The sequence below is a fragment of the Trachurus trachurus genome (assembly GCF_905171665.1).
Source record: "Trachurus trachurus genome assembly, chromosome: 18".
NCBI classification, from domain to species: Eukaryota; Metazoa; Chordata; class Actinopteri; order Carangiformes; family Carangidae; genus Trachurus; species Trachurus trachurus.
Genome location: NC_139909.1, coordinates 7,435,192 through 7,462,808, shown reverse-complemented (window position 1 = coordinate 7,462,808; position 27,617 = coordinate 7,435,192). Strand labels below are relative to the sequence as shown.

The 27,617-nt window shown below is 42.4% G+C and overlaps 1 protein-coding gene across 1 annotated transcript; it reads right to left on the bottom strand.

Moving 5' to 3' along the window:
- Nucleotides 1-459: 459 nt before the first annotated feature.
- On the bottom strand, nt 460-27,159 carry LOC311001837 (uncharacterized protein). The gene is made up of 19 exons (XM_083993016.1): nt 26,707-27,159; nt 21,010-21,046; nt 16,726-16,766; nt 15,590-15,701; nt 14,287-14,422; nt 13,992-14,184; nt 13,224-13,522; nt 12,087-13,172; nt 11,984-12,056; nt 10,278-10,343; nt 7,735-7,996; nt 6,642-6,936; nt 6,101-6,310; nt 5,178-5,236; nt 4,637-4,893; nt 3,717-3,748; nt 3,433-3,607; nt 2,438-2,532; nt 460-1,114 (listed from the first exon to the last, which is right to left on the bottom strand). The coding sequence occupies exons 1-19, from the start codon at nt 26,798-26,800 to the stop codon at nt 1,007-1,009; spliced, it is 3,630 nt and encodes a 1,209-aa protein (XP_083849142.1). The 5' UTR covers nt 26,801-27,159; the 3' UTR covers nt 460-1,006.
- Between the last annotated feature and the right edge of the window lie 458 nt (nt 27,160-27,617).

Sequence of the window (27,617 nt, the reverse complement as noted above, 5' to 3'; positions counted from 1 at the left end):
CTGCTCCGCCGTTCTAAAAACATCTTGCACCGACAATTAAAGGTAACGAACCTACTGCTATGACTATAGGGATTATGGCAATGGGTTTAAGTGTTGGAGTTATGTTAATGAGCTGCTTGTTCTTAGTGTTGAGATTTACCTGCAGGTTTTTATCTATTAAATACAAATAAAGTCGATTTCTCAACTAATGAGTCTCACCTTCTCCTGTAATGTTGTGTATATATGAGCTGTTTATAAAAATCATCCGTAGTGTTCATGATGTAAAATGAGCTTCAAGCATCAAGACTTAAAGTATTAAAGGGTTTTTCAGCATCAGTCGTTTATAAATAGCTGCAGGCGACGACCAGTGTCAGAAAGTAAAACACTTAACGTGGACTAAAAGGAGGATTTGAGAATTATTTGTCGCCCTACAAGTTTAAGTTTAAGTTCAAATAGCTGGCGTTTCCCCTCTCGGGCAGGCGTCACCGGGACGACCAACATCCTGCTACTGAAAAAAAAAAAAAAGGTGCAGTTTTGTAGTTAGTGCTCAGCTGGTTTCACTATGTTAGAGATAAACGTTTGTTATCAGATAGAAAGAGGAGAAGCTACGGAGCAGATCCAGCCGTGTGTTTCCTTTATACGTCCCGTCACAACTAGTGCACAGATGATCACAAGTTCGAGTCCACGAGTCCATGAGTCCTCGAGTCCACGAGTCCCGGGTAAATCCAAACCAGTTAAATCCAAACAAACAGAGTCCGACCAAAGTCCCGGAGGAAAAAAAAACAATTAAAACATCACAACAACGAGACAGACGGACGTTAAGACCAAAAAAAAAAAAAAACACATTGAACTCAGTCGTCAAGGCAGCACGGGTCCGTCCTGTTCACTGTCGTCGTCCGTCTCAGTTGCCATGGTGACGTCAGTGTCACTCTGAGTCAAGATCAAAAAACAAAAAACAAAAACAAAAAAATAACTACCAATAACAAAACTTGTCAATCAACAGTCGTTTTCAGGCCGATTTCCCTCGTCAGAGAAGTGAAATGTAGTTTTTAGGAACGATCCCGCGCTTCCCGCCCACAACTCCCAGAATCCACTGCTCGTCTACAGGCTCCACCTGAGAGAGGATGTCACCAACCTGCAGCAGGACACAGACACAGACACAGACACAGAAACATGAGTCAGATTTAGATATAAAACATGACACACGCTGTTTTAGGAGCCATGAGTGTGTTACCGTTGATAAATAAGTGTGAAAGTCGGTTTGTTGTAGCGAGAAAACGCATTCTACGGGCCGACATGTGGTAACGAGAGCTGATTAATGTGTTGCACTTCGACTGGTCCTTCTTTCCTCCCTTCCTTCTGTCTCTCTATCCCTCCTTTCTCCTCTCCTTTCCTCCATCCTTGCTTCCCTCCTTTCTCCCTTCTTTCCACCATCATTTCCCTTCCTTCCTTGACCCAATCTGTTCCCTTTTTCCATCCTTCTTTCCTTCCTTCTTCCCACCATCCTTTTCACTTCCTTTCTCCTTCTTTCCCTTCGTTCTTCTTCCTTCCTTGACCCAAACTGTTCCCTTTCTTTTTTTCTTTCTTTCTTTCCTCCCTTCTTTCCCTCCATCCTTCCTTCACCCAATCTGTTCCCTTTTCCCATCCTTCTTTCCTTCCTTTCTCCCTTCCTTCTCCCCACCATCCTTTTTACTTCCTTCCACCCTTTTTCCCGTCGTTCTTCTTCCTTCTTTGACCCAAACTGTTCCCTTTCTTTCTTTCTTTCTTTATTTCTTTCTTTCTTTCTTTCTTTCTTCCCTTCTTTCCCTCCATCCTTCCTTCTTTTTCCTTCCTTGACCCAATCTGTTCCCTTTTCCCATCCTTCTTTCCTTCCCACCATCCTTTTCACTTCCTTCCTCCCTTCTTTCCCTTCGTTCTTCTTCCTTCTTTGACCCAAACTGTTCTCTTTCTTTCTTTCTTTCTTTCTTTCTTTCTTTCTTTCTTTCTTTCTTTCTTTCTTTCTTTCTCTCCCTTCTTTCCCTCCATCCTTCCTTCTTCTTCCTTCACCCAATCTGTTCCCTTTTCCCATCCTTCTTTCCTTCTTTCTTCCCACCATCCTTTTCACTTCCTTCCTCCCTTCTTTCCCTTCGTTCTTCTTCCTTCCTTGACCCAATCTGTTCCCTTTCTTTCTTACTTTCGTTCTTTCCCTTCATCCTTCCTTCTTCTTCCTTCCTTGATCAATCTGTTCCCTTCCTCCATCTTTCTTTCTCTCCTTCCTTCCTTGACCCGGGAGGACAACAGGAGGGTTAAATACCTTGAGATGAATGAACTGAAGCCATAACTGTGTATTCTCTATTGCTGTGTACTATTTTATTTTATTGAAATTACACTGTCCTCTTTTTTCTTTTCTGGATCTGTGAAGACTGATGAATCTGTGGCTGAGCTGTTTATGAAATCTACTGTATGTTTGTCTCCTCACCTTTAGCGAGAGCTCGTCCTCGCTCTCTGCGGTGAAGTCAAACAGAGCCTTGGCCGCCGCTCCACCCGCTGACTGCTGGTCCTGGATCAGCTGACCTGCAGACACAAAGGCTACGTTCAGACTGCAGCTCTTCATGCTCATCTGGATTTTTTAATTTTTTTTTTGCTCAGATCCGATTTTTTATTTGGCCGTTCATCACATTAGCTTTTAAAATGTGGCCTTGGCAGATTCCAGTCATGTTGCTGTTTAGAGGCGCCTAAAATAATGGTTTCAAAGATGCGTTGAGACTCTTAATGGGAAGATTCTGAATCGATGCAGTTGTGTTACATAATCGATTTATCGACAAATAATTCATTGACGTTTGATGATGTTCACAAACAGAGACGGTGATTTATTTCATTTTAAATCACAATGACAAGGTTTACGTTTTGTTTTTGAGGAATTAACAAGTGCACCTTTAAGTAGAGTGAGTGGCCTTTTCTTTTTCTTTGTGTGTTCAGCTGCTGTTTGGTGGAAAAGAATTTAAATGATATTTTCTATTTTATTTTATGTACATAAAAAGTTATCATATTTGTATGATTATTTATGTTAAATAATGAAATAACCATGTTTGGCAAAGTAGAAAATTGGGGATGTGATGCATCGAGATGCAAACTCCACCCGCCTGGAGCAGGACAGGAAGTAGACAAGGCATCTTTATTTATATAGCGCATTTCATAATACCAAGGCAACTCAATGTGCTTTACATAAAGACGAAACATTTAAAAAGAACAGCATCCAAAAAAATTGTAAATATTAAACATAGAGCTTAAAGCAAGAGCAAATAAGAATAAAAAAGTAGAATAAGAGAAAATAGACTGAACACATCATCATTATTCTTAATCTGTTCAGCTCTAGTTTTTTTTATTCCACATCTTTACTCTGCAGGTTGCTTTTGTTTTTGTTTTGTTGTCAGTTTGTGTGTGTGTGTGTGTCTGTGTGTGTGTGTGTGTTACCCTGCTGTGGCTGTGTGAAGGCGGCGGGGAACAGCCCCTCCCTCCCCTCCAGCCTCCCTCTCCTCCACTCGGCGTCGACGCGCTCCGTCACCTGGATCAGCGCCCCCTTGTGGAAGGACAGGTCGTCTGCCGTCTGACCGGGGAAATCGAACAGGGCCATGACCCACTGCTCCACCTGGACGCACACACACACACACACACACACAGATACTGTTGCATGAGCACAAAGAGGAACATGCTGTTGTGACGTTTGTGTAGAAGTTACACAACAAACACACACTCACCTCTGAGTTTGTGATCTGTTGCGTCTTTGTTGCTGCGGGCGACAAATTAATAAAAAGATGATTAAATTATTATGAAGCCACAACAATTAATTGATTAATCGCACAGTAATCGATTATTAAATCAATCGTTAACTATTTTGATAATCTAATTATCGGTTTGAGTCGTTTTTTATAAGAAAAAAAGTCAAAATTCTCTGATTTCAGCTTCTTAAATCTGAATATTTCTGGTTTCTTTGTTCTTTTATGACGATAAACTGAGTCTCTATTTGGTTTGTGGACAAAACGAGACATTTGAGGACGTCGTCTTGTGGTTTTGGAAACAATGACTGACATTTTTCAACATTTTTTAATATTTATTGGCCAAACAACTAATCGATTAACCGTTTAAATAATCGACAGATTCATCGATAATAAAAATAATCATTAGTTGCAGCCCTAGATTATTATAAACTGATTTAAACTGAAAGTGGGCTTAAAGGGATGCTCCGCCGTTCTAAAAATAGCTTGCACTGGCAATTAAAGGTAACGAACCTACTGCTATGACTATAGGGATGGCAATGGGCCAATTTGTCAAAATGTTGAACTATCCCTTTAACTGTTTCACTCCTAGTATATCATATTTTAATTGATACACAGTTTTTATGCCTCTATATCATCAGTGTCAGACTGTTTTAAAAAATCTCATGTATAAAACATAAAATTTACACATAAACTGTGAGCAATACGTTTTAAAAATGCTGGATGCATCAAATATGATACAAATTAAATTAAAAAAATATACAAATTGCTATTTTCTTGTTTGTCAGAAGGTCCTATAATAAATAAATAATAATAAATATAATATAGAATAAAGACTCCAGTTTCAATAAATAATATGAATAAATAAAAAGGATAAAGGAGCAGAAGCTTCATGATCTGACCTGTGTTTTCTATCACCGGCGCCGTGTCCTTGGTCATCGATGGCGCCGTCTTCCTGGTCTCCCCGGGCGACGGCGGTGGGAGGGGCTCCACCACCTGGGTGAAGCTGAGGGGGAAGATGCCCTGGCGGCCGTGGATCTGCCCCCGGCCCCACTCCGCCCCCACCAGCTGCAGCAGCACGATGACGTCGCCCTGCGAGAAGGTGAGCTCGTCCTCCTCCTCGCCCTCGTAGTCGAACACGGCCACGCACCGCGGACCGCTGCACACACACACACACACACACACACACACACACACACACACACACAGAAGATGTAAGGTGTGTGTCTGGTCCATTGTGTTGTGTGTTATTGTTTTTTATTCCTTTTTTATTCTTTTTAAAATTGTTTTTTATGTTTATTTTAAGTTTTTCTCAACCATTTGTGCTCCATGTAAATTACTGTGCAGCATTTCGTTAACTTTTATGTTTTGGAAATGTGCTGCTGTATAAATAAAGTGGACTGTTTATATGCGTGTGTGTGTGTGTGTGTGTGTGTGTCTGACCTGACAGGTTTGGGGTCGGGCTGCTCCTTCTGCTCGCTGGGCGCCACCGGGAGGATCGACTGGAAAACAAAACCAGCACAAAGTTCAACTGATGAAGCCTGAGAGATAAAAGTTTTTTCCTTCAACCAGTGACACTAGGTGTGTTTCCATTTCCCCTAGAAATGCAAAAACCTAAATAATATCGCAATAAATTATTTGCTGATAAATGAAACTAGTAGATTGCATAGTTTTTAATATAACTTGATCTATAACAGAGGAGGCAAAATAAGCTCAGCTTCAGCCGACACCTCGGTCTGAATGTCTATTGTATTGTTCTGTTAGTTTTTTTAAAGACCTTGTCTAGCTGCTGTATTTATGTTGAGCTGTAATTTCTATAAAAAGTAAAAAACTAAACTAAACTAATATATATCGTATATACTGTATAAAACAGAAAGGTGAAATCCGGCGATCTGATTGGTTGTTAACCGTGGTATAATGAGCATATACCACAGCTACTATTCTAAAGCCTTTTCACAGCGTACTGTATTTCGGGTTGAATAAAACTACATGAAAGGGCGTTGTCGCTTCGTGTCGGGCCGAACAACGCCCCTTAGCTGTGGTATAATGAGCATATACCATGGCCTGTCGTGATATATTGCTTAAATATAAAAGCTTTGCTTTGGAGCAATCAAGCGCTGCCTTCGTCTTCTGTTAAAAACTACAAGAGAACGCTGTCCCAACACCATGGAAACGCATGGAGACGCTTACATCCATCTTCCTCAAAGTGAAGTCTCGCGGGACTACACTTCCTTCGTCAAACACCTTTCAATGGAAACAGCTGCAAATAGCAACTGGACTTTTTTGGAAATTTCGCTTTTATTTTGGGAAAACCTGCAATGGAAACCCAGCTACTGACACCGGTCCGGTCCGGTCTGGTCCGGTACCTGTGACTCTGTCGGGTCCAGATCCTCCAGACCGGGCTTCGACTGCCGGTCCTGGTCGGGGGCCGACTCCGACTCTGGCTCTGGCTTCGGTTCCGGTTGTGGTTGTGGTTCTGGGTCCAGGTCCAGCAGACACGGTGACGGGCTGACGAGAGGAGCGACCGGCGTCTGGACCGGGCTGGGGTCGTCCAGGACGATCAGGACCTCCTGTTTCTATGGCGACACACCACAGGGGGGAGTTAGTCATCTGAGATTTCAAATGTATGACGTCATGTTTACTGTGTGTGTTTTATTTTTAATTTTTATTTAACCTTTATTTAACCAGGTGAGCAAATTAAGAACCAAATTCTTATTTTCAAGTGCAGCCTGAAGGGGGAGGGGAGTGCTAAAGGTGAAAACAAGGTTACATAAATAATATTATATATATAAATTACACAGAAAAATTTAATATAAAACAATACAATACAATAAAACAGTTAATCAATAGGGCATGACAAGAGGCCTATTAGCAAGTGTGTGTGTGTGTGTGTGTGTGTGTGTGTACCGTGTAGCTGTTGTAGAGCGGGTGTCCCGGTTTGGGCCGCGGCGGCAGCGGCGGTCCTCTCTTCGCCGCCTTCTGACTCTGACTCTGATTGGCTGCTACAGACGGAGGCGACGGGGGCGTTGTCTGGACGACGACAACGACGACGGGCGAGACGGAGGAGGGGGCGGGGACGGCTTTGGAAGGAGGAGGGATCTGATTGGCCGAGGAGGCCGAGCCGATGGCCGGAGGAGGCGGCCGGCCGGGAATGGATTTGATTGGAGGAGGACGAAGGGGGAGGAACTTCCCACTGGACGGACTGAGGAGAGAGAGAGAGAGATCAATCGATCGATCAGATTCACATCTGGGTCCAGTTGTTCAAAAGGTTTTTGAAATCCCTTGTTTTTCCATCCAGGATTAAGTCATCCATATTTAATTTGATCCAGATACAAACTGAGCTTTGAACAACTGAGATAAGTCTGATCAGATCCAAACTTTTCACGATTACCAAATCTGGATACAAACTGATCAAATACACAATCCAACAACTCCACAACGCTCTGGTGGACAAGTTGTGAGCTGCACATTCACCACACTATGAGATAATAACACAACGTTACCAGACAGAGTTGTTTTAGAGGGAAATTCATGCAAAACCGCTGATGCGCGTTGCCTTCAGGGGCAGTTTTTCATCAATCAGTCTCTGTATCTACCTCTAAAACAACTCTGTGTGGTAACGTTCCATTATTATCTCATAGTGTGGTGAATGTGCAGGTCACAACTTGTCCACCAGAGCGTTGTGGAGTTGTTGGATTGTGTATTTGATGAGTTTGATGAGGGAAACCAAGAAATCCCATAATGAGCCTCCGTAGCGTAGCTCTGAGCAGCTCACGGCTCTGCTCCGCCGTTCTAAAAACAGCTTGCACCGACAATTAAAGGTAACGAACCTACTGCTATGACTATAGGGATTATGGCAATGGGCCAAAGTGTAGTAATGTTTACAATTCAAATCAAGTACCTATTATTACAGGTACGAGACACTAGACTAGATGACCTTTGACCTTCTGGACGCTGGTGATTGATTCTATCAGTTTACCAGATGTTGTTTGTTTCTCACCGTGGAGGAAGAGGAGGGTCGGAGGAGTTTGTGTTGGTGCTGCTGGAGTCGGGTTTGGTCTGGAGTGCTGAGCCTCTCCTCAGAGCCGGAGCTGGAGTCGTGGTCGTGGTTGGAGGTTTGGTTTGGATCGGAGGAGGAGCGACTGCTGGTTTGGCGGTCATCGTCACCGTCGTCACCGTCGTTGCTGCGGTCGTTGCAGCTGCAGGTTTGGCTGCGACCGGGTTTGGATCTGGAGGAGCCGGTTTAGGAGCCAGAGTCGGAGCTGGAGGTGGAGAAAGAAGAAAAACTGTGACTCATAAACTCACAGTAAATTGGCCGGGTCTTTTTTTTTTTTTTACACACACTGGTGAAACATGGAAGGATCAACTCAAAGAACCTTGAATCTGTCTTTACAGGTGTCAGGTCAATGTATTTGAGGATCATGAATGAAATGGAAAAGTCAATTTACAGTGTACATCCCTAAATTTCCTGCTTTCGCTCCTAAAATTTTAAGTTAGGGGGGGTCACCGTGCGCCTAGGACGTGATTTTACCAGTAGTCTCATTTAGAAAGGATAAAAAAAAAACGTCTTAGAGGTTAAAACCAATGTTTAGAAGAGCAGAGACGGATAATAACAGAGGTTTAAGTCTAAAAAAATCAAAGTAAAGTAAATTGTTTTTTGTTTTTTTGAAGTTTCTATATTTCTTTCGCTTCGACCTTGGATGATGTTCAAATCCTGGGATCGATCCTCGTACCAGGACGTCGCATGTTTTTTATTTCATGTGAATAAATCGATAAAAACATATTTGAAATGACAATAAAAGTCATTTAGATTTTAAAGGTGTACAGAAAAGAAAATTGAATTTGAACCCACTCTGGATCATAAAATTAATGTGATAACTCATCTTTCAGACGTTGTAGGCCAAACTTTGTGCAAAATTGTATTTCTGAGTAAATCCGGGATGAAAGTGTGTATTTTTTTTTTCGTATTGGATAATGCAGGCGCACGGATTATACGTCAGCCTGTACACGATTCACCAGCCACTGATATTGGATCCGTAATCCGTCATTCAACGTCTGAGACACGCACACACACACGGAGCTCGGTCTCGCCCCAAGCTTTGAATATCCCGCCCGCTCGATAACGACCAATCAAATTCGTTTTCCTTACTCGGGTAAACTCGTGTTGCAGCTCGTGACAACTCGGCGCGACAAACAGGACAAACGGCCATTTCTGTACACCTTTTAAAAAGATTTTTTTTTTTTGCATCAGTAAAGTGAAATCTCACTTTTCTGCTCTGTTTTCTGGAGCCTTCGACCAATCACAGGCCTTCACAGAGAACCAGAGTGTTCCTATTGGCTGCTAACAGTTCAGTCTTGTGCTAAGAGGGCGTTCCCGCTTTAAATATAGAACAAATGTAGTAAATATTAAATAACAGGAACAAAAACTCTTTATCCGTGATGTTATGTTAAATATTTGTTTTAAATGATCTACTTTCATGTGGTGTAGGAGGTGAGTGGAGGTTTCTACAGCTGCTGCTGCCAATAAAGATGAGGCTTTATGTAAATGACACAATTGAATATTGTAACACACGTCACACACTCTTTACTCCCCGTTTCTTTTTTATTTATCCAAGTCTATTTATAGAAACAACGAGTGTCTTGTGTTTTTGTCTGCTCCAGTTTGTAGTCACTCTCTCTCTCTTTCTAGTCGTTCTGCCTCTTAACTCTGTTACTGAACCTCACGGGCGGATCAGGTGACCATGTGGGTCAGGAGGACACACACACACACCGACACACACACAGACGACGACCTACTTCAGCTCACACACACACGAGAAGAAGTCGACCGGTGTCACAAGTATCAACCTGCAGCGTCGTTGAGTTTCACTGTCAAACTGGTTCTGGACTCGACTTTAACAACCAGCTCACTGTGTTGTGTGTTTTTATACTTTTCTGTTTTATTTCTATTATTTACATTTCTATTGCAAATATTTTATTTTATTGTTTAATTTATTTTCAGCTGCAACGAGTGTGTGTGTGTTTTTTTGTTTTTTCCTAACTGGGTTTATTTCCTAGAAATCAAAACAACCAAACAAACAGATTCCTGGTGTGTGTTGAACCGACACAGACGCACAGAAAGCCTGAGGCCTGCTGCATCATGGGAAATATACACTGCCACACACACACACACACACACACACACACTGCCACACAAACACACACAGACACACACACACACACACGGTTCTGACACATCAAACTCACAGCAGACGAACACTGGGGGCTTTTTACTTCTCACACAATCGCTGCTTTTTTCTCTCACAACGTTTGCGTAATGTAACACACACACACACACACACACCCTTCTTATGTTACACACACACACAGACACAGACACAGATACTTGCATACGAACACACAGACACACACACACCATTTTCAGTCTCTCCACATGTTTGCATATTTCTGCAGAATAACGATGAAGCAGGATTTGTGTCTGTCAAACGCAGCATTGTCCACACACACTCACCACTGCACATTTATGCACACACACACACTCACCACTGGCTCTGCGTGGTGATGTCAGCGCTGCCGGTTTGGTCGGGATGCCTGGACGTCCTCCTTTCACTGAAATGACAAAAAGAAGAAAAAAAAAATCAAACAAAAACATTAAAATAACATAAATATTAAATATTTCCCATCATGCTTTGCTGTGATACATACAGAAGCATCCTGCATTCACTTGGAAACAAAATAAAAAGCTCTGTTTTTCAGAGTAATTTATTTGTTTTGACTTAACGAGATTTCAAAATCGAGCCAGAAGCTTCCACCTGCAAGTAACGTGAAGACCGATTTCAAAATAAAGGCGCTGCATCAGACTGCTCTGATGTTTTCAGGTCGTCTCCTTTCAGTATCAATCTGAATTTACAGGGAACGCGGTGAAAATAAGAAAGATTAGTCGGCTTTTACTTTGAAAATCTACATCGCCTTGCAAAATCATGCAATTTATGGAATGGAAATGGAAGGTCGCCTTTATTTTGAAATCAGTCCTTACACGCTCTTACTGTTTATAATATGTAGCACAAAGCAATACAAGGAGAGCTCCACTGTGTTGTTTTTTGAGTAAAAATAACTCTGAAAAACAGGGGAAAAATTTAATAACTCAGAAAAACAGAGCTTTTTTTCCCCCAAGTGAATGCAATAAACTTTTATACACAACTTCCATTCAGTTTAACAAAACTTAGTTTGACTCGTCTGAAGCCTGTTGCTACATAAAACACGTTTTAATGAGGCTGAAACACAGGAAATGATCAATAACCCACTCTCTTTCCTCTAGAATAATAATAATATTTGACGTTTCCAGTCGGTTCATGTGTGGATTCATTGTTTCACTCGTGTGTAAAGAAAACCCGAGTGTGAGTGTTATCAGAGCTGCAGCCGCTCTGTGAATCAGTCGATAACTGAAGCTTATCATCACACACACACACACACACACACACACTGGGCTTATCACTCAGGAAACGAGCTGAACTCACAACAAACAGCAGCAACACGTGCAGCGAACACAGAGACCGATGTTTACGTTGGTAAAGTCAACACAGTCGAGTGCAGCCGCAGTCACAGGATGTTTGATTTAAGGTTAATCAATATCAGAGTATTGCTCTTGGATTAGAAGTTGGTTTTCTTTTTTTTTTGACAAAAAAATATAAATATAATATATTTAACAATTAGATTAAATGTGAAAAGCTGATAATAAATCAATCATTCAACTGTGAGAATGATTTAAAAATATCATTTAACACTGACACTAATGATTATTTCTTCATCCATCAGTGTGTTTCTGACATTTTATGGTAAAAATATCCATAAATCAACACATAAAATATCAGATAACAGCAGAGAAAGTTCATCATATGGTCAAATTATCACCATAGACAGAAAACAAGCAAATTAATGTGAAACCAGTGATTCATCTGGCTTTTAAAATTTAGACTTCCATAGTTACCAATGAACATCTGGATTCAGTCCTGTAAATATGTATAACGTTTTTTTATTCCCAGATTTTAAGTATTTCTGCTTCAATATTAAAAACAAATTGATCAAACCTTCTCTTTAAAGGTCCAGTGTGTAATAATTATCAGGGTTTATCGGTAAAATCTGAATGAACTATCGATAAATATATTTGTCTAAGTGTAAAATCGCAGTGCAGTTCCTTCAGCTGCCTGCTGGGGGCAGTAAAGCTCACAGACTGATGACGACACACTCACCAGTTTGGTTTGTGTGTGCGGCGGCGTCCTGCGTCTCTTCACTTCCTGTCTCTGTCGGCGCTCCTCCTCCTCCTCCTCCTCCTCCTCCTCCTCCTCCGCCGACCGAGGGTCTCGGGGGCAGCGTGGGGGCGCTGTGCCCGGCCGAGGAGCTCTTCTCCTGGGGAGCAGCGGCCACGCCGGCCCTGGGGGCGACGGCAGGTCTGGGCGGAGGTTTGGAGGAGGAGGCGTCGCCGAGAGACGAGGAGGAGGAGGAAGAGGCGGCGTGTTTGGGAGGAGGTGGTCGCGGCGCTGGGACGGGGGCGGGGCCAGCGGCGGTGGTAGAAGCGGAGGGGGTGGGGCCAGAGGGGGCGGGGCCAGAGGATGCAGAGGGGGCGGGGCTACTGGTTTCTGCAGCAGGTGACGTTGGTTTCGGAGTGAGCGCAGGTTTCTCGGCGGCTCTGATCGGCTGCGGCGCCGACGGAGCCGAAGGTTTGGCGGTGTCCGACGTCGCTGCTGCCGCTGCTGCAGGTTTCAGGTTCGAGTCCGCAGACGAGAGAGACTCAGCCGTTTTCAGAGTCTCCGTCCCGCCTGAGTGTGTTACCGCCGTCACCGCCGCTGCCGTGACACCACCGTCCTCCCAGAATCCCTTGCTGGACGGCTTCGCGGTGTGTGAAAAGTTTTTGGGTTTCGGTGCGACGACGGGCGGGGCGGATTTGGCCGCCGGTTGCCCCTGGAGACGAGGGCGTGGACGCGGTTCGGGTCTCTTTGCGGCGGCAGCGAAGTCTCCGTTGTTCCCATCGGCCACCTGCTGCTGCTGCTCGAAGGCCTGGATCCGCGCCTTCAGCGTCGCCATGTCCTCTTCCTCCTCCTCCGCTGCTGCCTCCTCCTCCTCGCTCTCTGATTGGCTGTGGCCGCCGCCGCTGCTGCTGTCGCTACGGCGATCAGGGAAGCCCCAGTCGTCGGAGCTGAAGGCCTCGAGCAGCTCCTGCAGGTACTTCCCCTGACTCACTTCCTGGTTGCCGTTGGCGGCGGCGTTGTCGGCTCCTGCGCGGGCGGCGGCGAGCGTCGCTAAGCCGTCGTCACGGAGCTTCACCAGCGTCTGGACTCTAACGTCGTCGTTGTTGTTGCCGCCGGCGATCGGCTGATGACTGACGGCGAGCTTGGAGCGAGGGCGAGGGCGCGGTCTGGGACGCTGCTGCTGCTGCTGCTGCTGCTGGACGGGAGGAGGAGAAGAAGAAGAAGGAGTGGTTGGGGGCGTTGCCGTGTCAACAGCGGCGACCGCCTGCTCCCATTGGTCGGTCTGAGCACCAGAGTGTGATGTCACCACCGGCGAACAAAGCCCGGCGATGACGTCACAGCACTGCGTCGTCTGCGCGGAGGAGGAGGAGGAGGAGGAGGAGGAGGAGGAGTGTGCGATCGACTCGGGTTGAGCTGCTGCGTCGCCGTTGATGGAGCCGGGTGCTGATTGGCTGCCGGTGCTGGTGATGTCATCGACGTGAGACGACTTGACGGGACAGGAGAGCGGCGGCCGTGGTCGCGGAGGTCGCACGGGTCGTCGCTCTGCACGGAAACAAATCAATCAATCAATTAACAAGAGTTCATTTGCAAAAGCAGATAACTCCGTTTAAACAAAATTCTAAAATAGAATCTTCTAAAATAGAAATAGAAATTCTAAAATAGAATCTTCTAAAATAGAATCTTCTGAAATAGAAATAGAAATTCTAAAATAGAATCTTCTAAAATAGAATCTTCTGAAATAGAAATAGAAATTCTAAAATAGAATCTTCATTTTTTATTTTTTATTTACATAAGGTGATATCAGTCAAACCAAAGTTGAGTGACTTTGAGATGTAACAAAACAGACATATATCTCAAAAAAAATAAAGTTTTATTGAAAACAACACTGTGCAAAGAATAATTACAAAGCCTCAGCTCATTTCTTTTCAAAATGGCACTTATCTGCTTTTGCAAATGAACTCTTCATTAATAAAAATATTAAAAAATGACGTGATAAAGGAGCGACGCTCACCAGGAGGCGGGTCGCTTGGCGCCGATTGGTCGGTCTGGGTGGCGATGGTCGTCGTGGAGACAGGACGTGGTGATGACGAGGAGGAGGAGGGAGAAGGAGAAGAAGAAGGAGGACAAGAAGAAGAAGGAGGAGGAGGGAGGAGACGCTGCTCCTGAGTCTTCTCTCTGATCACCTCCTCATAGGACGGAGGAGGCTGAGGAGGAGACAGACGATCGATCAATCAATCAATCAATCAATCAATCAATCAATCAATCAATCAATCAATCAATCAACAAGCTGTTTGACGGACAGCTACCTGGATGGTCGGAGGGATCGTGGGTCCCCAGATCTGCGCTGCAGGAGGAGGGGGAGGGGGGAAACCGGCCGCGGCCCCGGGGAACCAGGAAGTGGAGGCCAGAGGCTCCGCAGACAGGATGGTGATCTCTGGTCGCCTAGCAACAGAATCAGCAGGGTTTTAAAGCTCCTTCAAAATAAAGGTTGATGCTGCTATTAGAGCTCCTTCATAAAAAATATAAAAAAAAGCTAGATGTTGCTATTAAAGCTCCTTCAAAATAAAGCTAGATGTTTCCATGAAAGCTCCTTCAAAATAAAGCCAGATGTTTCCATGAAAGCTCCTTCAAAATAAAGCTGGATGTTTCCATGAAAGCGCCTTCAAAATAAAGCTAGGCATTGCTATTGAGCTTTTTCAAAATAAAGCTAGATGCGCCTTTAAAATAAAGGCAGCTGTTGCTATTAGAGCTCCTTCAAAATAAAGGTAGCTGTTGCTATTAGAGCTCCTTCAAAATAAAGCTAGATGTTTCCATGAAAGCTCCTTCAAAATAAAGGCATTTCTATAAGAGGTCCTTCAAAATAAAGCTAGATGTTGCCATTAGAGCTTTTTCAAAATAAAGGTGGCTGTTGCTATTAGAGCTCCTTCAAAATAAAGCTAGATGTTTCCATGAAAGCTTCTTCAAAATAAAGCTTCTTCAAAATAAAGCTAGATGTTTCCATGAAAGCTCCTTCAAAATAAAGGCATTTCTATAAGAGGTCCTTCAAAATAAAGCTAGATGTTGCCATAAGAGCTTTTTCAAAATAATGGTAGCTGTTGCTATTAGAGCTTTTTTTCAAAATAAAGCTAGATGTTTCCATGAAAGCTCCTTCAAAATAAAGGCATTTCTATAAGAGGTCCTTCAAAATAAAGGTAGCTGTTTCTATTACAGCTTCATTGCTAATGCACTAATTAAAATGAGCTAAAGTCACACACAAAAATGAAAACATGAAGAAATTCAACTTTCTTCTTTTGCACATTTCCCCTCTCCGGTCCACCATGTGTCCACCAGGTGTTCAGGTCAGGTAACTTTTACTGTAAGTCCTTAAAAATAAAACATCCTGTGCTTTTTTTATTATCTCCTCAGTCTGAAGCAACAAGGAGCTCAGGGAGAAGTTTATAAATGTTTATGAGCCGGAGAAGATCGAGGATGTGAGGGGGCGATGACCCAACAGTCCATCAGGTCGATCACCTCGCAGGACGAGGTCGAGTGTTTTCTGCAGCATCAACATCACGAAGCTTCACCGTGTGAGGTCTGAGGTCTGTTTTATGATATGAAACAGTGTCTCACCTCCTGTCTCTCTCTCTGTCTCTTTCTCTGTCTCTCTCTCGTTCCCTCTCTCTGTCTCTGTCTCTCTCTCTGTCCCTCGGCGTCTCGGAGAGGGACGTCGTCCTGGTGGAAGCTGAAGACAAAACAAAAAAACAACAGAGTGAAGCTCACGTCACGTCAGTTTGTTTTCCTGCTTTAAAAGTTATTTATGTGAGAAAACAAATCAGGTTTTAAAACAAGAAAACAACCACTTTACAAACCTCTGCCTCATCCAAACCAACAAAACTTTATTTATAACTCTAGAATATGACTAAATGAGAGGGCAGACATCTTGGGTTTTTTTAGTGAATTTTATGTGACGGCGCAGCTGTAACCAGACTCGAGTGGACTTGACCTCTTTTCTACCGTAGTTACGCAACATGAAAACAACTGTTTAGCTGAATAAATCACAACAACATTTATATTTCATCACATTTTTACATTATTTAACATCTAAAACTTGATATTTTTACATGAATGTGTCAGTAATAATGTGAATGAGACTGTTTTTTTGCATAAAGCTGCTGTTCCAAATGGTTTTAAAGAGGAACTTTATAGTTATAAAAGATCTGAGCTTTTCCTCCAGCTGGATTTTATTTCCCCACAGAAAAGGTCAATACGCATATTTTCTATCTTTAAAAATAGAAATATGGGGAAAAAAAACTATTTTTTTCCAGGCAACAATTCAAATGTTCAGATTTTTTTTAATAAACTTTCTTTCCTCTTTCAGTTTGGACTCTCAGATATTATCACATTGATCTTTATTCTCTTTATGCAGCTTCCAAACAAACTCAGTTTACTGTTGAAGTTTTTTTTTCATATTCGGAGCAGCTCGGTTGTTATTGTACATTCTTCAGTTTGATTAATTCTCCCTGATATTCGCTGATACGTCCAGTCTGATTAACGTTTATTACTGCAGGGCGCCACCGTGAAGGGAGTCTGATTAGTATCGATCAGGTTTTCATTGGCTTCAACCCACCGATCAGTTCTGGTTCAGCCGCTACTGAAGGTTTTAAATTGAACCTGGAAGTTTTAATTTCTCATTTTATATTTAATCAAATACTGAATCTGCTCTACGAGAGAAGAAAAAGAAGAGCTGGAGGAGGACGGACACTCACTTCTCTTGATGGCGGCTCTGATGGACGAGAGAGGACCTTGGCTGCAGAGAGAGAGAGAGGGAGGAAGAAGAAAAGGAAAACATGAGTCACATTAGTTCACCTCCATCTCTCTCTCCTTCTGTTTTCCAGTGATAAACATAGCTCGCTCGTCCCACCCAGTCCCTCAGTGTTGTAGCTGCTGCACACATGCAAATTCACATTCTCATTCAGACTGAAGGTTCGCTGCCTTGCTCGAGGGCAGAGGAGGTTTGGAAAAACACCAAATAAGAAAATAAGGGGGAGGGGCTACGAGTCGACCACAGGCCTGTTTTTCGAGGGTAAATTCCCGACATATCTATAGTTTCATTTACATTAGTGCACCAACACCTCAGCTCCTCGTAACAGAGACAAACTGTTTACATCTGAGCAGAAGTTTCAGACTTGTATCAACGACTTTACCTCGTTAATATTAAACATCTACGACTTATAGTTGCAGTTATTATCACATCTGCTGCAGATGTTGAGTGTCGTCCAAATCTACGATTGTTCTATGCCGGGATCAGACTTCTTGTCTTTCACGATTGGTCACTGGCATGTCAGATTAAACAATCACAGTGGCATCGCAACAAACTGTCAATCATGGCGACTGTAGCGCCGTGTGTGATGCTAGCGGTCTTTAGTTTGGACACAAAAAAGAAAAGGAAGAAAAAATTATGGTGGAGCCGTTCTTGTGTTGATTAATCGCACAATAATCGATTATTAAATTAATTGTCAACTATTTTGATAATCGAATAATCAGTTTGAGTCGTATTTTTTAAGAAATAAAAGTCCAAATTCTCTGATTTCAGCTTCTTAAATGTGAATATTTCTGGTTTCTTTGTTCCTTTACAACAATAAACTGCGTATCTCTTTGGTTTGTGGACAAAACAAGACCTTTGAGGACGTCATCTTGTGATTTGGGAAACACTGATTGACATTTTTCAACATTTTATTGACCAAACAACCAATCGATTGGTCGATTAAACAACCGAGAGATTAATCCATAATGAAAATCATCTTTAGTTGCAGCCCTAGAGGAAAAACATGGACTGTCAGTCCTTCAGAGAGAACGTGAGGTACGTTAACGAAGGCGTTCACCTCAAAACCATTTACCTACATTGCGCACATATAGCGAGCTAACATACAGTAGCTTCACTGTGTGTAAACGAAGTATCATCTGTCATCCTATTGGTCAACGCCAAGGTTCACGTTGTAGGAGATGTCAGACTTTCCATTGGGAAAAGAGAAGAAATAGCCCGCACAACCTCGTTTTGCTCCAGATATTTTACTCTTTCCATTGGGGAAATGGAAGTAGAGCTTCCTAGATGCAAAATCGCTGTTCATCACTATACACATCCATTTGTCGTTCCCATGTCCATAATTGGGCCCGACGTTGGAAAATGTGTCGTGTGAAAATCAGCCTGAAGTCGTGCAGTCTGATCCTAGCTGTACTGGACTCGACCCAGATACACAAACAAAAACCTTGCTCAACATCTTGGGGCTGAACTCTCCGCTTGGCTTTGAATCTGAAACAGTCAGATTTGTTCTTTTTAACAGTGGGAACGGGACACAGAGATAGAAAAACAAAACAAGTAGGTGGTGGTTTTCCCCTCAGAAACACAGGAAGAGTTTAAACCGACTTCCTGCAGGTGAAAGAGTGAAACATCCTCTTTGTATCCCAGAGGAGAAACTGATGGTGACGGACCAAGAGGAGAACAAACCTTCTGAAACGTCTAAATACTTTTACGTTTTAAGTCAGAGGCCGCCTTGACTAAACAGTTTCCTCCTTTGTGGTTTGCAAAATGTTGTTTTTCACATTCAGCACATTCTTTATATCTATAAAAAAAAAAAAAAACATCCAGAGCAGATTTTCCTGTTCGTCAGATTCACAGACTTCACCTGTCTGAAACCAGAACTGTCCAAATGATTCAGAGATGATCCAAGAGGTCGAAGCCAAGTTCTTTTCTGTTTGAACGGAAAAGTTGCTGTTGTTGCTAGGCAGAGTAGGAATCGGAGCCAGACTCACCAGGACACGACAGGAGGTCAGACGTCTTTCAGCCGCTATTTCTTTCTTTCTTTCTTTCTTTCTTTCTTTCTTTCTTTCTTTCTTTCTTTCTTTCTTTCTTTCTTTCTTTCTGTCTGTCTTTTTAATTGTTGAACCCTTTTCTTGTCTTTCCCTGTGTCTTTGTCTCTGCTCAGCTCCTTCTGTCTCTCCAAACCATCAACACACACATGACTCACCCCTGACACTGCCCAAACACACACACACACACGCTTTGATGGAAAGAAAAAAAAACAATCCTATCCTCCTTTTTCCACCATCACTGATAAACAAAACAAAAACACTGAGAGAAACTCGGTTAAATAACATTTAGTAGATAAAGTCTGGGGGTTTTTGAGACTCTGAGGTGTTAATTTGAACCTGATGGCCATTTTTCAGACTTGCTGAGTGTTTATTTTGTGAACACTGTGTCCCTCTATTTCTTTTTCTGTGTTTGGTTAATGTTGTCATGGCTTTTCCGTTTGCCCCATTACATCATTTTGGGGTGTGTGCGACTGCCGGTCGGGTCCAGCAGTTAAAGGCAGAGGCTGACGTAAATCACAGCTACGGTAACTAACTAACTAACTACTAATATACAGCCGGACCAGGAGGTGGGTTAATGAGGCGAACATCAGAGGGTGTGATAATTCACACAGACGGGATTCATACTTGGTCGCACAAATGTAAAGTGACAGAAGTAATTCGACCATAAAAAAGAGGCTTAAAGGTTCCCTGTGGTGTTTCTGACCACTAATGAGTCCTTAATGTGGACAAGACACAATGTAAAGCTCCATACGGTATAAAGGTAAATGTTTGTATTAAAGCTCCATACAGTATAAAGGTAGATGTTTGTGTTAAAGCTCCATAGTATAAAGGTAGATGTTTGTGTTAAAGCTCCATACAGTATAAAGGTAGATGTTTGTATTAAAGCTCCATACAGTATAAAGGTAGATGTTTGTGTTAAAGCTCCATACAGTATAAAGGTAGATGTCCATGTGTAGTGTGATTATAAAGCAGCTCTAGGTTCTATATTAATACTGTGAAAGTATCAAAGCCTCAGTCCACAGAGAAATGCACACAGCCTGTATTCAGAAACTGAGCCTTAAAACCAGCCGTCAGGACTTCCTGTCACTTTGTGATGTCACAACCACAAACACCTGGAACCACCTTCCAACACTTGACAGGATTTGGTTTCTCTGAGTGTTTTATTCTGAAATCTGCTCTATTTTTTATTGGCTCACTCAGAAAACAAGTCAGCCAATTAGAAGAGAAGCTCGGAGCCTCCTCTCTTCTGATTGGCTGACACCAACCTGTTGTTACTAGAGAGGAGCTGAGAAAGGAGATGGGAAAACTACACTGAGATGGTTTATGGTTCTTTAAACAAAAAATACATGCACATACATGTATAAGTTGTTAACATATCTCTTTTTTCTATCTATCTATCTATCTATCTATCTATCTATCTATCTATCTATCTATCTATCTATCTATCTATCTATCTATCTATCTCTCTCTGCAGTTCACAGCTGTCTGAGTCAGTGGATCAGCTCTCAACATGTGTTTTGCTTAAGGTGACGAGCTGAGAGTAATTACCGGACTGAGGTCAAACCTCCAGCAGAGAAAACACCTCAAGAACCCTGAAGTGGAAAAAGGAAAACCCCATAATCTGAGAGACTTCCCTTTCTTAATTAATCACTTACGCTGTTAACAACCTTTTTTTTTTATTCACAGTCTGCTGCTTCGTCAACGTTTCACAACCTCCTTCTAAGAATCCTTTTTGTTTCTCTGGTTTTAAGTGAAATAAAGTCAAACCGAGGCTCAGTTTTCTCCCCAATAAACAGACACACACTCAAGTCTTTTAAACCCCGTGACTTCTCCGGCTGGTTGCCATGACAACCGGCCAACAGCCAAAATACTTTCAGGAGTGTGTCACACCAAGAAAAACCAAAGGAGAAGGGGAAGGGGAGGGAAAAAAGTAGCAAGTCTGCAAGGAGGATACTGAAGAAAACTGTCCCGATAAGCACATGTGTGTGACTCCGTGAAAACATCTGTCCGTCGGTTCCACAACAAAACATCTGTCACGACACGCTGACATCAAAGAGGTCGGACTCATTACCTGGATTCACGCTGACCACGAACACCTTGGTACACATGGGTCACATTTAACACACACTTACTTATGTTGGCCAAACTGATGAGACCAAGAGGAAAAAGAAAAATCTTACCTGTGACGATGCTCAGGCTTTCGTCTGTCGGGACGTCCTGCAGAGACAGAAAGACCGACTGTAAAATAAATGTCCTCGACTTGTTTTCTTGTATTTAGATTCCCTGTTGCTAAATGATCTAAACCAGATCACTTCTCTCTCTCTCTCTCTCTCTCAAATCATTTTGTAGCAGCAGTTCTTTATTCATTAAGTCGAACCACAGAGAGGTGGTGGTGACGACCAAAAGCTGCAGTAAACTACAACCAGAGGGTCTCGATGAGCAATTGTCTTTTAGGACTTGTTGACTTGACAAACCCCCTCAATCGGTTCCAGTTGTTTCCAACCAACAGATGTTTTAGTCTTTGAGAGTCAGGACCTTTACACAGTCAAAAAAAAACAAAAAAAAAACACAACTACACTAAAACAAACATGGACGACAACGGGCAGCTAACAGATAGAGACGTCTGTTCTCAAAAGGCCCAAAAAAGGACGGAAAGAAGCTTTTAAGCTGTTTGGCGTCATTGATTGGCAATGTCAATGGCATCTAGACAAAATGTGCTTCAAAATAAACTGAAAAATAACAACCAGGAAAGACTGTCTGAAGACTTGAGACCAGGATCTTTAGGACCACATAGTGTATGATTTTTTATCTTTCAACACCCACTGATCCAGACTCATCACATCCCATCTGTCCCAACCCGTCATAGAACTTCCCCCAGTTTTAGTGAAGACTTGTTGTCTCATGATAATACTGCAAGGCTTTAAGGTCTGCTCTCTATCTTTCACATATTTATGTCTCCATTTAGAGTTTGCATCTTACCTCCCTCCCTCTGCTGACTCAGCATTTCAGCTCTGTTGAATGACGTGGTCTGTAAAGTTGTGCAGACAGGGGACCTTTGACTTTAACTTCTCTCAAATAGCAAAAACGGATTATTTTTCTAAGATTTGTCAGTATATAGGTTATTTTTTCTTTTAAATTCAATCTTGTTGTAGTTCTAGAGAGAGTTCAACTCCATTTGCATCTACAAAAGGATTGAAAAAGTCATCATTCAGTCATCTGGTGATGAAGCATCGGAAAAGAAAAACCAAAAGAAACAAGAACAAATCAGTTTCTTACACTTCAAAAGACGGACATTGTTGAAACATTAACAATTTCACATAAAAAATCTACGATAAAACGAAAAACACATGTAGCCTCGTTAGCCTAGTTGTTAAACTGTCGCTATGTGGGTCAAAACCAGAAAAATCCATAAAGTTTAGAGTGACTTTTAACATTGCAGTGACAAACTTTTGGGTTTTTTGAACAGTCTTTGACACATGAAGTGGTGCTTTTGATGTTTTCATTGTTTGGAAAAGACAAAAGAAGAAGAGGAACTGGTAATCGCACAAAGAAAACTGCTCCTCAATAAAAAATAATAATAAAAAACTACATCAAAGTAAAATCCAGGACAGAGGACGTCCTCTGCCCACACTGGACTGACAGTCAGGTGACCACCACACCGACAGAAAAGCTTTTGTCCTCACCTCAACTCCCTGTCATCACCTTCCCAAGGTGAAGAAAGAAAGGAGAAAGAAAAAGAGGGAAAGGAAAAGACAGGACTCGTCTTTTTCTGTCTGTGTTTGCATTTTCTCATTTCCTACCTCCTTTCCTCTCCTTCTCCACACACCTTAAACTGATCTCAGGTCAGCTTGGCTCCCTGGTGGCGTCCGGAGAGACTGAACGTTGACGTCTTTAGGAAACCGTCTGCCAGCACTTCCTTCTTTCCTCCGCTTCTCTTCCTTCCTTTCTTGCTATTCCAAAAAAGTCTAAATTTCTTCCTCTTTTCTTTCCTCTGCTCCGTCCACTTCTTCTCTCTACTCTCTCCTTCTCTGCAGCTCCGACCGGACCGCCCGTCCGTGCTGGCCCGGCTCTCCGATTGGCCGACAGCACACGCGAAGTGAGGCCGCGATTGGCTGCTGCTGGATTCTGCTGGAGTCATCAGGAGTTTTAATACTTCCAGATGTTTGTCCTGCAGCAGGGCTGGCTCAGCGCTCAGCGCTGCCGCTGCGCTCAAACATGCAACTGCACAGCGCAGCACATTTCCCTCGGAGGTGGTCGTCTGTTGGGGTTTGTCCTTTGACCCCGGGAGGTCAGAGGTCACAGGTCAGAGATAGGAACTGAAGGGGATTACTACAGGAGGGTCATTAGAGCAGCCTTCACTCCCTTAAAGCTGCTAATTTATACTATACTGACTGTAGATACATAAAGGATTCACCTGACTCAGCTACAGTAGCTACATGAACATTAAAGAGTAGGATATAAGTTTTTTACTTCTTCCTACTCCCTTTCCAGCATGTTTATACTGTTAATGGATATAATTAATTAATTTCATTTGTTTTCTATTACAATTTGTTTTTATTTTTGTGTTTTTTTTTGTGATTGTTTGCTTTGTCTTCTGCCAGTCTCTTTTTTAACGACCGTACCTCTTCAAAATAAAGGCTTAAATAAATAACTTGTTTCCATTTGGTACAAATTTACTGTTGTTTGAAGATAAAGGTACATTTTCTTTCAAATTAAAAGAATGGACAAATCTTGTGTTGCTGATTTCTAAAGGTTAAACTCAAGTAATTTTTTCTTTCCACAAAATGATGCTACATTTCAAAGGGATAGTTCACCCAAAATTCAAATGTCACTCATTATCTACTCACCCTCATGTGGACTAAGGGCTGGGAGAAGTTTCAGAGTCCTCCGTGCCTTCTCTGAGTTACGGGGGGTCCACGCAGCAGTATTTGTCCATATAATGGTTGTGAATGGTGCTCACTTTTCTTCGGCCAAAAAAGACACACCAAAAAACATCCAAATACCTCCATAGTGCTCGTATGTAATGTCCGTCTTGTATTGAAGCCCCGAAATGCGAAATTGTTACGAAATTTTTTTAATTTAATTTAAATTTAATAAGTCTATATTTCAAGCTTGTTTGTAGCGGAAGCTCCTCTTCCTGGTCCGTCCAAATCTTGCGCGATTACTGACGCCGGCGCAAAACAAGCTTGAAAAATAGACTTATTTAATTTTTTTCGGAACAATTTCGCATTTCGGGGCTTCAATACAAGAGGGACATTACATACGAGCAGCATTGGGGTATTTGGATGTTTTTTGGTGTGTCTTTTTGGACAAAGAAAAGTGGTATCCATTCACAACCATTATATGGACAAATACTGCTGCACGGACCCCCCTGTAACTCAGAGAAGGGACGGAGGACTCTGAAACTTCTCCCAGCTCTTAGTCCACATGAGGGTGAGTAGATAATGAGTGAAATTTGAATTGTGGGTGAACTATCCCTTTAAGTCCTGAATACTCTTTGTCACAGGGAAATGTTTGAACCATTTGAACCCTGTGACTATCGGACTGCCTGGTTGGAAATCTTTGCCTTTTATCGGAGGAACAATGGGACGCTCACATGTGACATTCATCACCTGTCACTTCAACAGTGGAGCACGTGAGGGAGTAACTGGGTCACTTTGTCGTGGGAATGTCTGAAAACCTTTAAAAAGGTAGTCTGGAGACGTTTTATTACCTCATTAAAAGAGATTAGTGGATAATTATCACCTAAAACTATCAATTAGTTTCCACTTCTTGCCTTTTTTTTTTTTTACTGCCTTAGTTCACTCTTGTTTTTCTGCAGTAACTTCCAATGTTTTGATTTGGGCAGCTGCTCCCGAGGCTGACGAGAGGCCGACGACGTCAAACCTTTTGGGAAACAACCGAGCTCGGATGCCAGAAGAATTGATCACAGATTGTTCAGACCAGAAGGGCTGCGGTTGCTCTCCAGCGTTACGGATTTGATGTTGTTGGTTTGCGTCCACATATTTCCTATGATTCCCAATTAGATTTCCTCCATGGTGCAAAATATTTTCATCTCTTTGGAATCAAAACACTTCACTTAAGCTCAAAACCAATAAATAATAATAAAAAAAAAAACACATTTGAAACACATTTGGTGAGAACTTGGTGACCTCAGCTCGCCGACATCACATGCCTTGCACAACACCAGCTGACTTCGACTGTGAGCAACACATGCTCCCAGATCTGTGTTTTTTACCACATTACGAGTGTTAGATGATGAAGTAATGCTAATTGCCCTGAGGATGTCTTTGTTGTTGTTATTGGACAGCGGTAAATCTTGGCAGCTGTTGCTGAAACCAAAGAGCTTGGATGCAATTCTCACTGAGGAGGCCAACTGGTTTGGTTTTCTGCCTCGAGGAAAGAAGGAAACGCTTTATTTTGAAAGCGAACTTGAATCTGAAATGTCTTTTTTTTCCTCTCTTTGCTCAGCCCGTAGTGTTATTGTACTGCACTTCCCTGTCAGGTCAACCGTCACTTATTATCACCTGTCAGTGGAATTTCAACTTCCTGTTTCTTTTTCACCTGTTTAGTCCAAACAAACTGACATCAGCAAATCCTAAAAGACCGTTTAGAGTCGACTGGTGCGTCTTCATCCGGCCTGTTGTTGGAGGTTTGACAGATTATCTATTGACACTTTAAACATATACAATCAAAACTGGAAATGAGAAAAAAACAGCTAGAAGATAAAACAGGATAATAACTAAAAAAATCAATAATCAATTCTCTGTCCACAGTCTTTCATGAAAAACATCTGACAGAGTGCGTTGAAGTTATGCTGTCATTTTTCCAAAGATATAACGAGGATGTCACCCAACAGGATTTTGTGGGATTACACAAACACACACACACACTTACAAAGAACAGCCTTGAGAAGTCAAGACATGTTAAATTATTACGTTGTGTTTGCCTCAATGAGACGGAGACAGAGAGAGAGACACAACAAGACAAAGAGGGAGGACTTGTACACTAAATTAATGGTTGTAAGTCTTGGCACAGGCCTGCACCATATCCAACTGGGAATGTTATGTGTGAGTGTGTGTGTGTGTGTTCATAACTCCACGTGTGAACTTTGCCCCAAATGATGAGTGTGTTCACTGGTTGATATGAGGATTTATGGCTCTGGCTTTGAGCAGGTCCCACCCAGTAGAAAAGCTCCTCTTTAATTATCTGTCATTATCCTTCTGTAACAGCTAATTTGTCAAAATATTCATAAGATTAGGCCTGATCAGTAAAGGATGACCCATTTGTTTTAAGTCCATGAAGTTTCTTCATTGTTACCCCTAATCTGTATATGAAAGTAAACTTTCTACACTTCTATTTGGATTTTCTTTAGTCTCTACAAAACTGAAATGCAAACATATTAACTTTGGTATAAACTTTTTTCATGTTGCATACTATTTTATGGCTCTAAATTGTTCATTTTCTATAATAAACCATACAGTTTCTGGTCATCTGAGTCCAGCCTGAACTTTCTATACATAAATAAACAGTTTTATCAGTCCTATGAGAGGTTTTACAGGCATGCTACAAATATCACAGAAAAGGGAGTTCCTCGACTTCCCACTGTGGCCAACAGGACCGCAAACGTACCACAGAAATACACACACACACACACACAAAATAACAATAGCTACAATCTATTTTAAGCTTGGTATTGAGACATTGTTCTGTTATCTGTAGATCAGTAGTTTCAGGTGAAGTTTTCTTATTTCCGCAGTTTAACTAACCAACAGGTTGGTGACAACTACTTTCCCCAGCGTGTATCAATGGATATAATCGATATCAGGTGTCAAACAGGTGAAATATGTTCGTGTTTTGTTTTTCTTTAGTTTTACCGTTCGGCTGCCGTCGCACCACTTGTTCACGCGTGGTGGTGGTGGTGTCCCTCATCATGTTTTCCTCGTCTTCCTCCGACCGAGCCTCGGCCATTTCTGTCGTCTTTTTTAATGTTTTCCCCTTCGTTATCCTCTCTTCCCCTTCGTCTCTGGTGATGGGAAAATGGAGCCGGGTGGTCAAAGCAGCAGAGACAGCGGCATTATTCCTCCACCTCCTCCTCTTCCTCCTGTTACATCCACCACCACCACCACCACAACTCGGAACAAGTTCACCCGGACACCGACAACTTTAAGGCCGCCAAAGGCCGCTCGAATCCCCGCTAACGGCCGCTCGGTCGGTCGGTCGGTGCTCCGGAGGCTTGACACGGTTGTTTAAAACGTCGCTGTGTGTTATTGTGAAAGACAATACTTGTCGTTGTGTTGTTGGGTTTCGGTTGAAGAGTTTTGTCTGTTCCCTCCCTCCTCCTCTCCTCCTCCTCCTCCTCCTCCTTTCCCTTTCCCTGGCTGCGAGCTCGCGATACGGCCGACGCCGCCGCACGCGCTCCGGCAGCGTGACGTCACGAAGATGAGGAAGTTTTTTTCCCTCCGAAGAAAGCAGGGTGACAGGTTGGTAGCATAGACTGTAAAAAAAAAAGTTGGTAGTTGGCTTTTTTTTGGAAATCTCTTTATAGGGATATGGAATGGAAAAAAATGTAAGATCAAGGAAGTATCTTTCAAAATTATACACAAAATATATCCAGCAAAAAAAACTTGATATTGATTACTCTTGTGATAATGTGGCTTGTTGTTTGATGAATCTATTGCACATTTATTTTTTCACTGTTTATATTGTCAAATGTTTTGGTTGAATATACAAAATTTTATTGAAAAGAAAACTAGACATTCAGTAGGCTACATCTGCATGAAAAGGA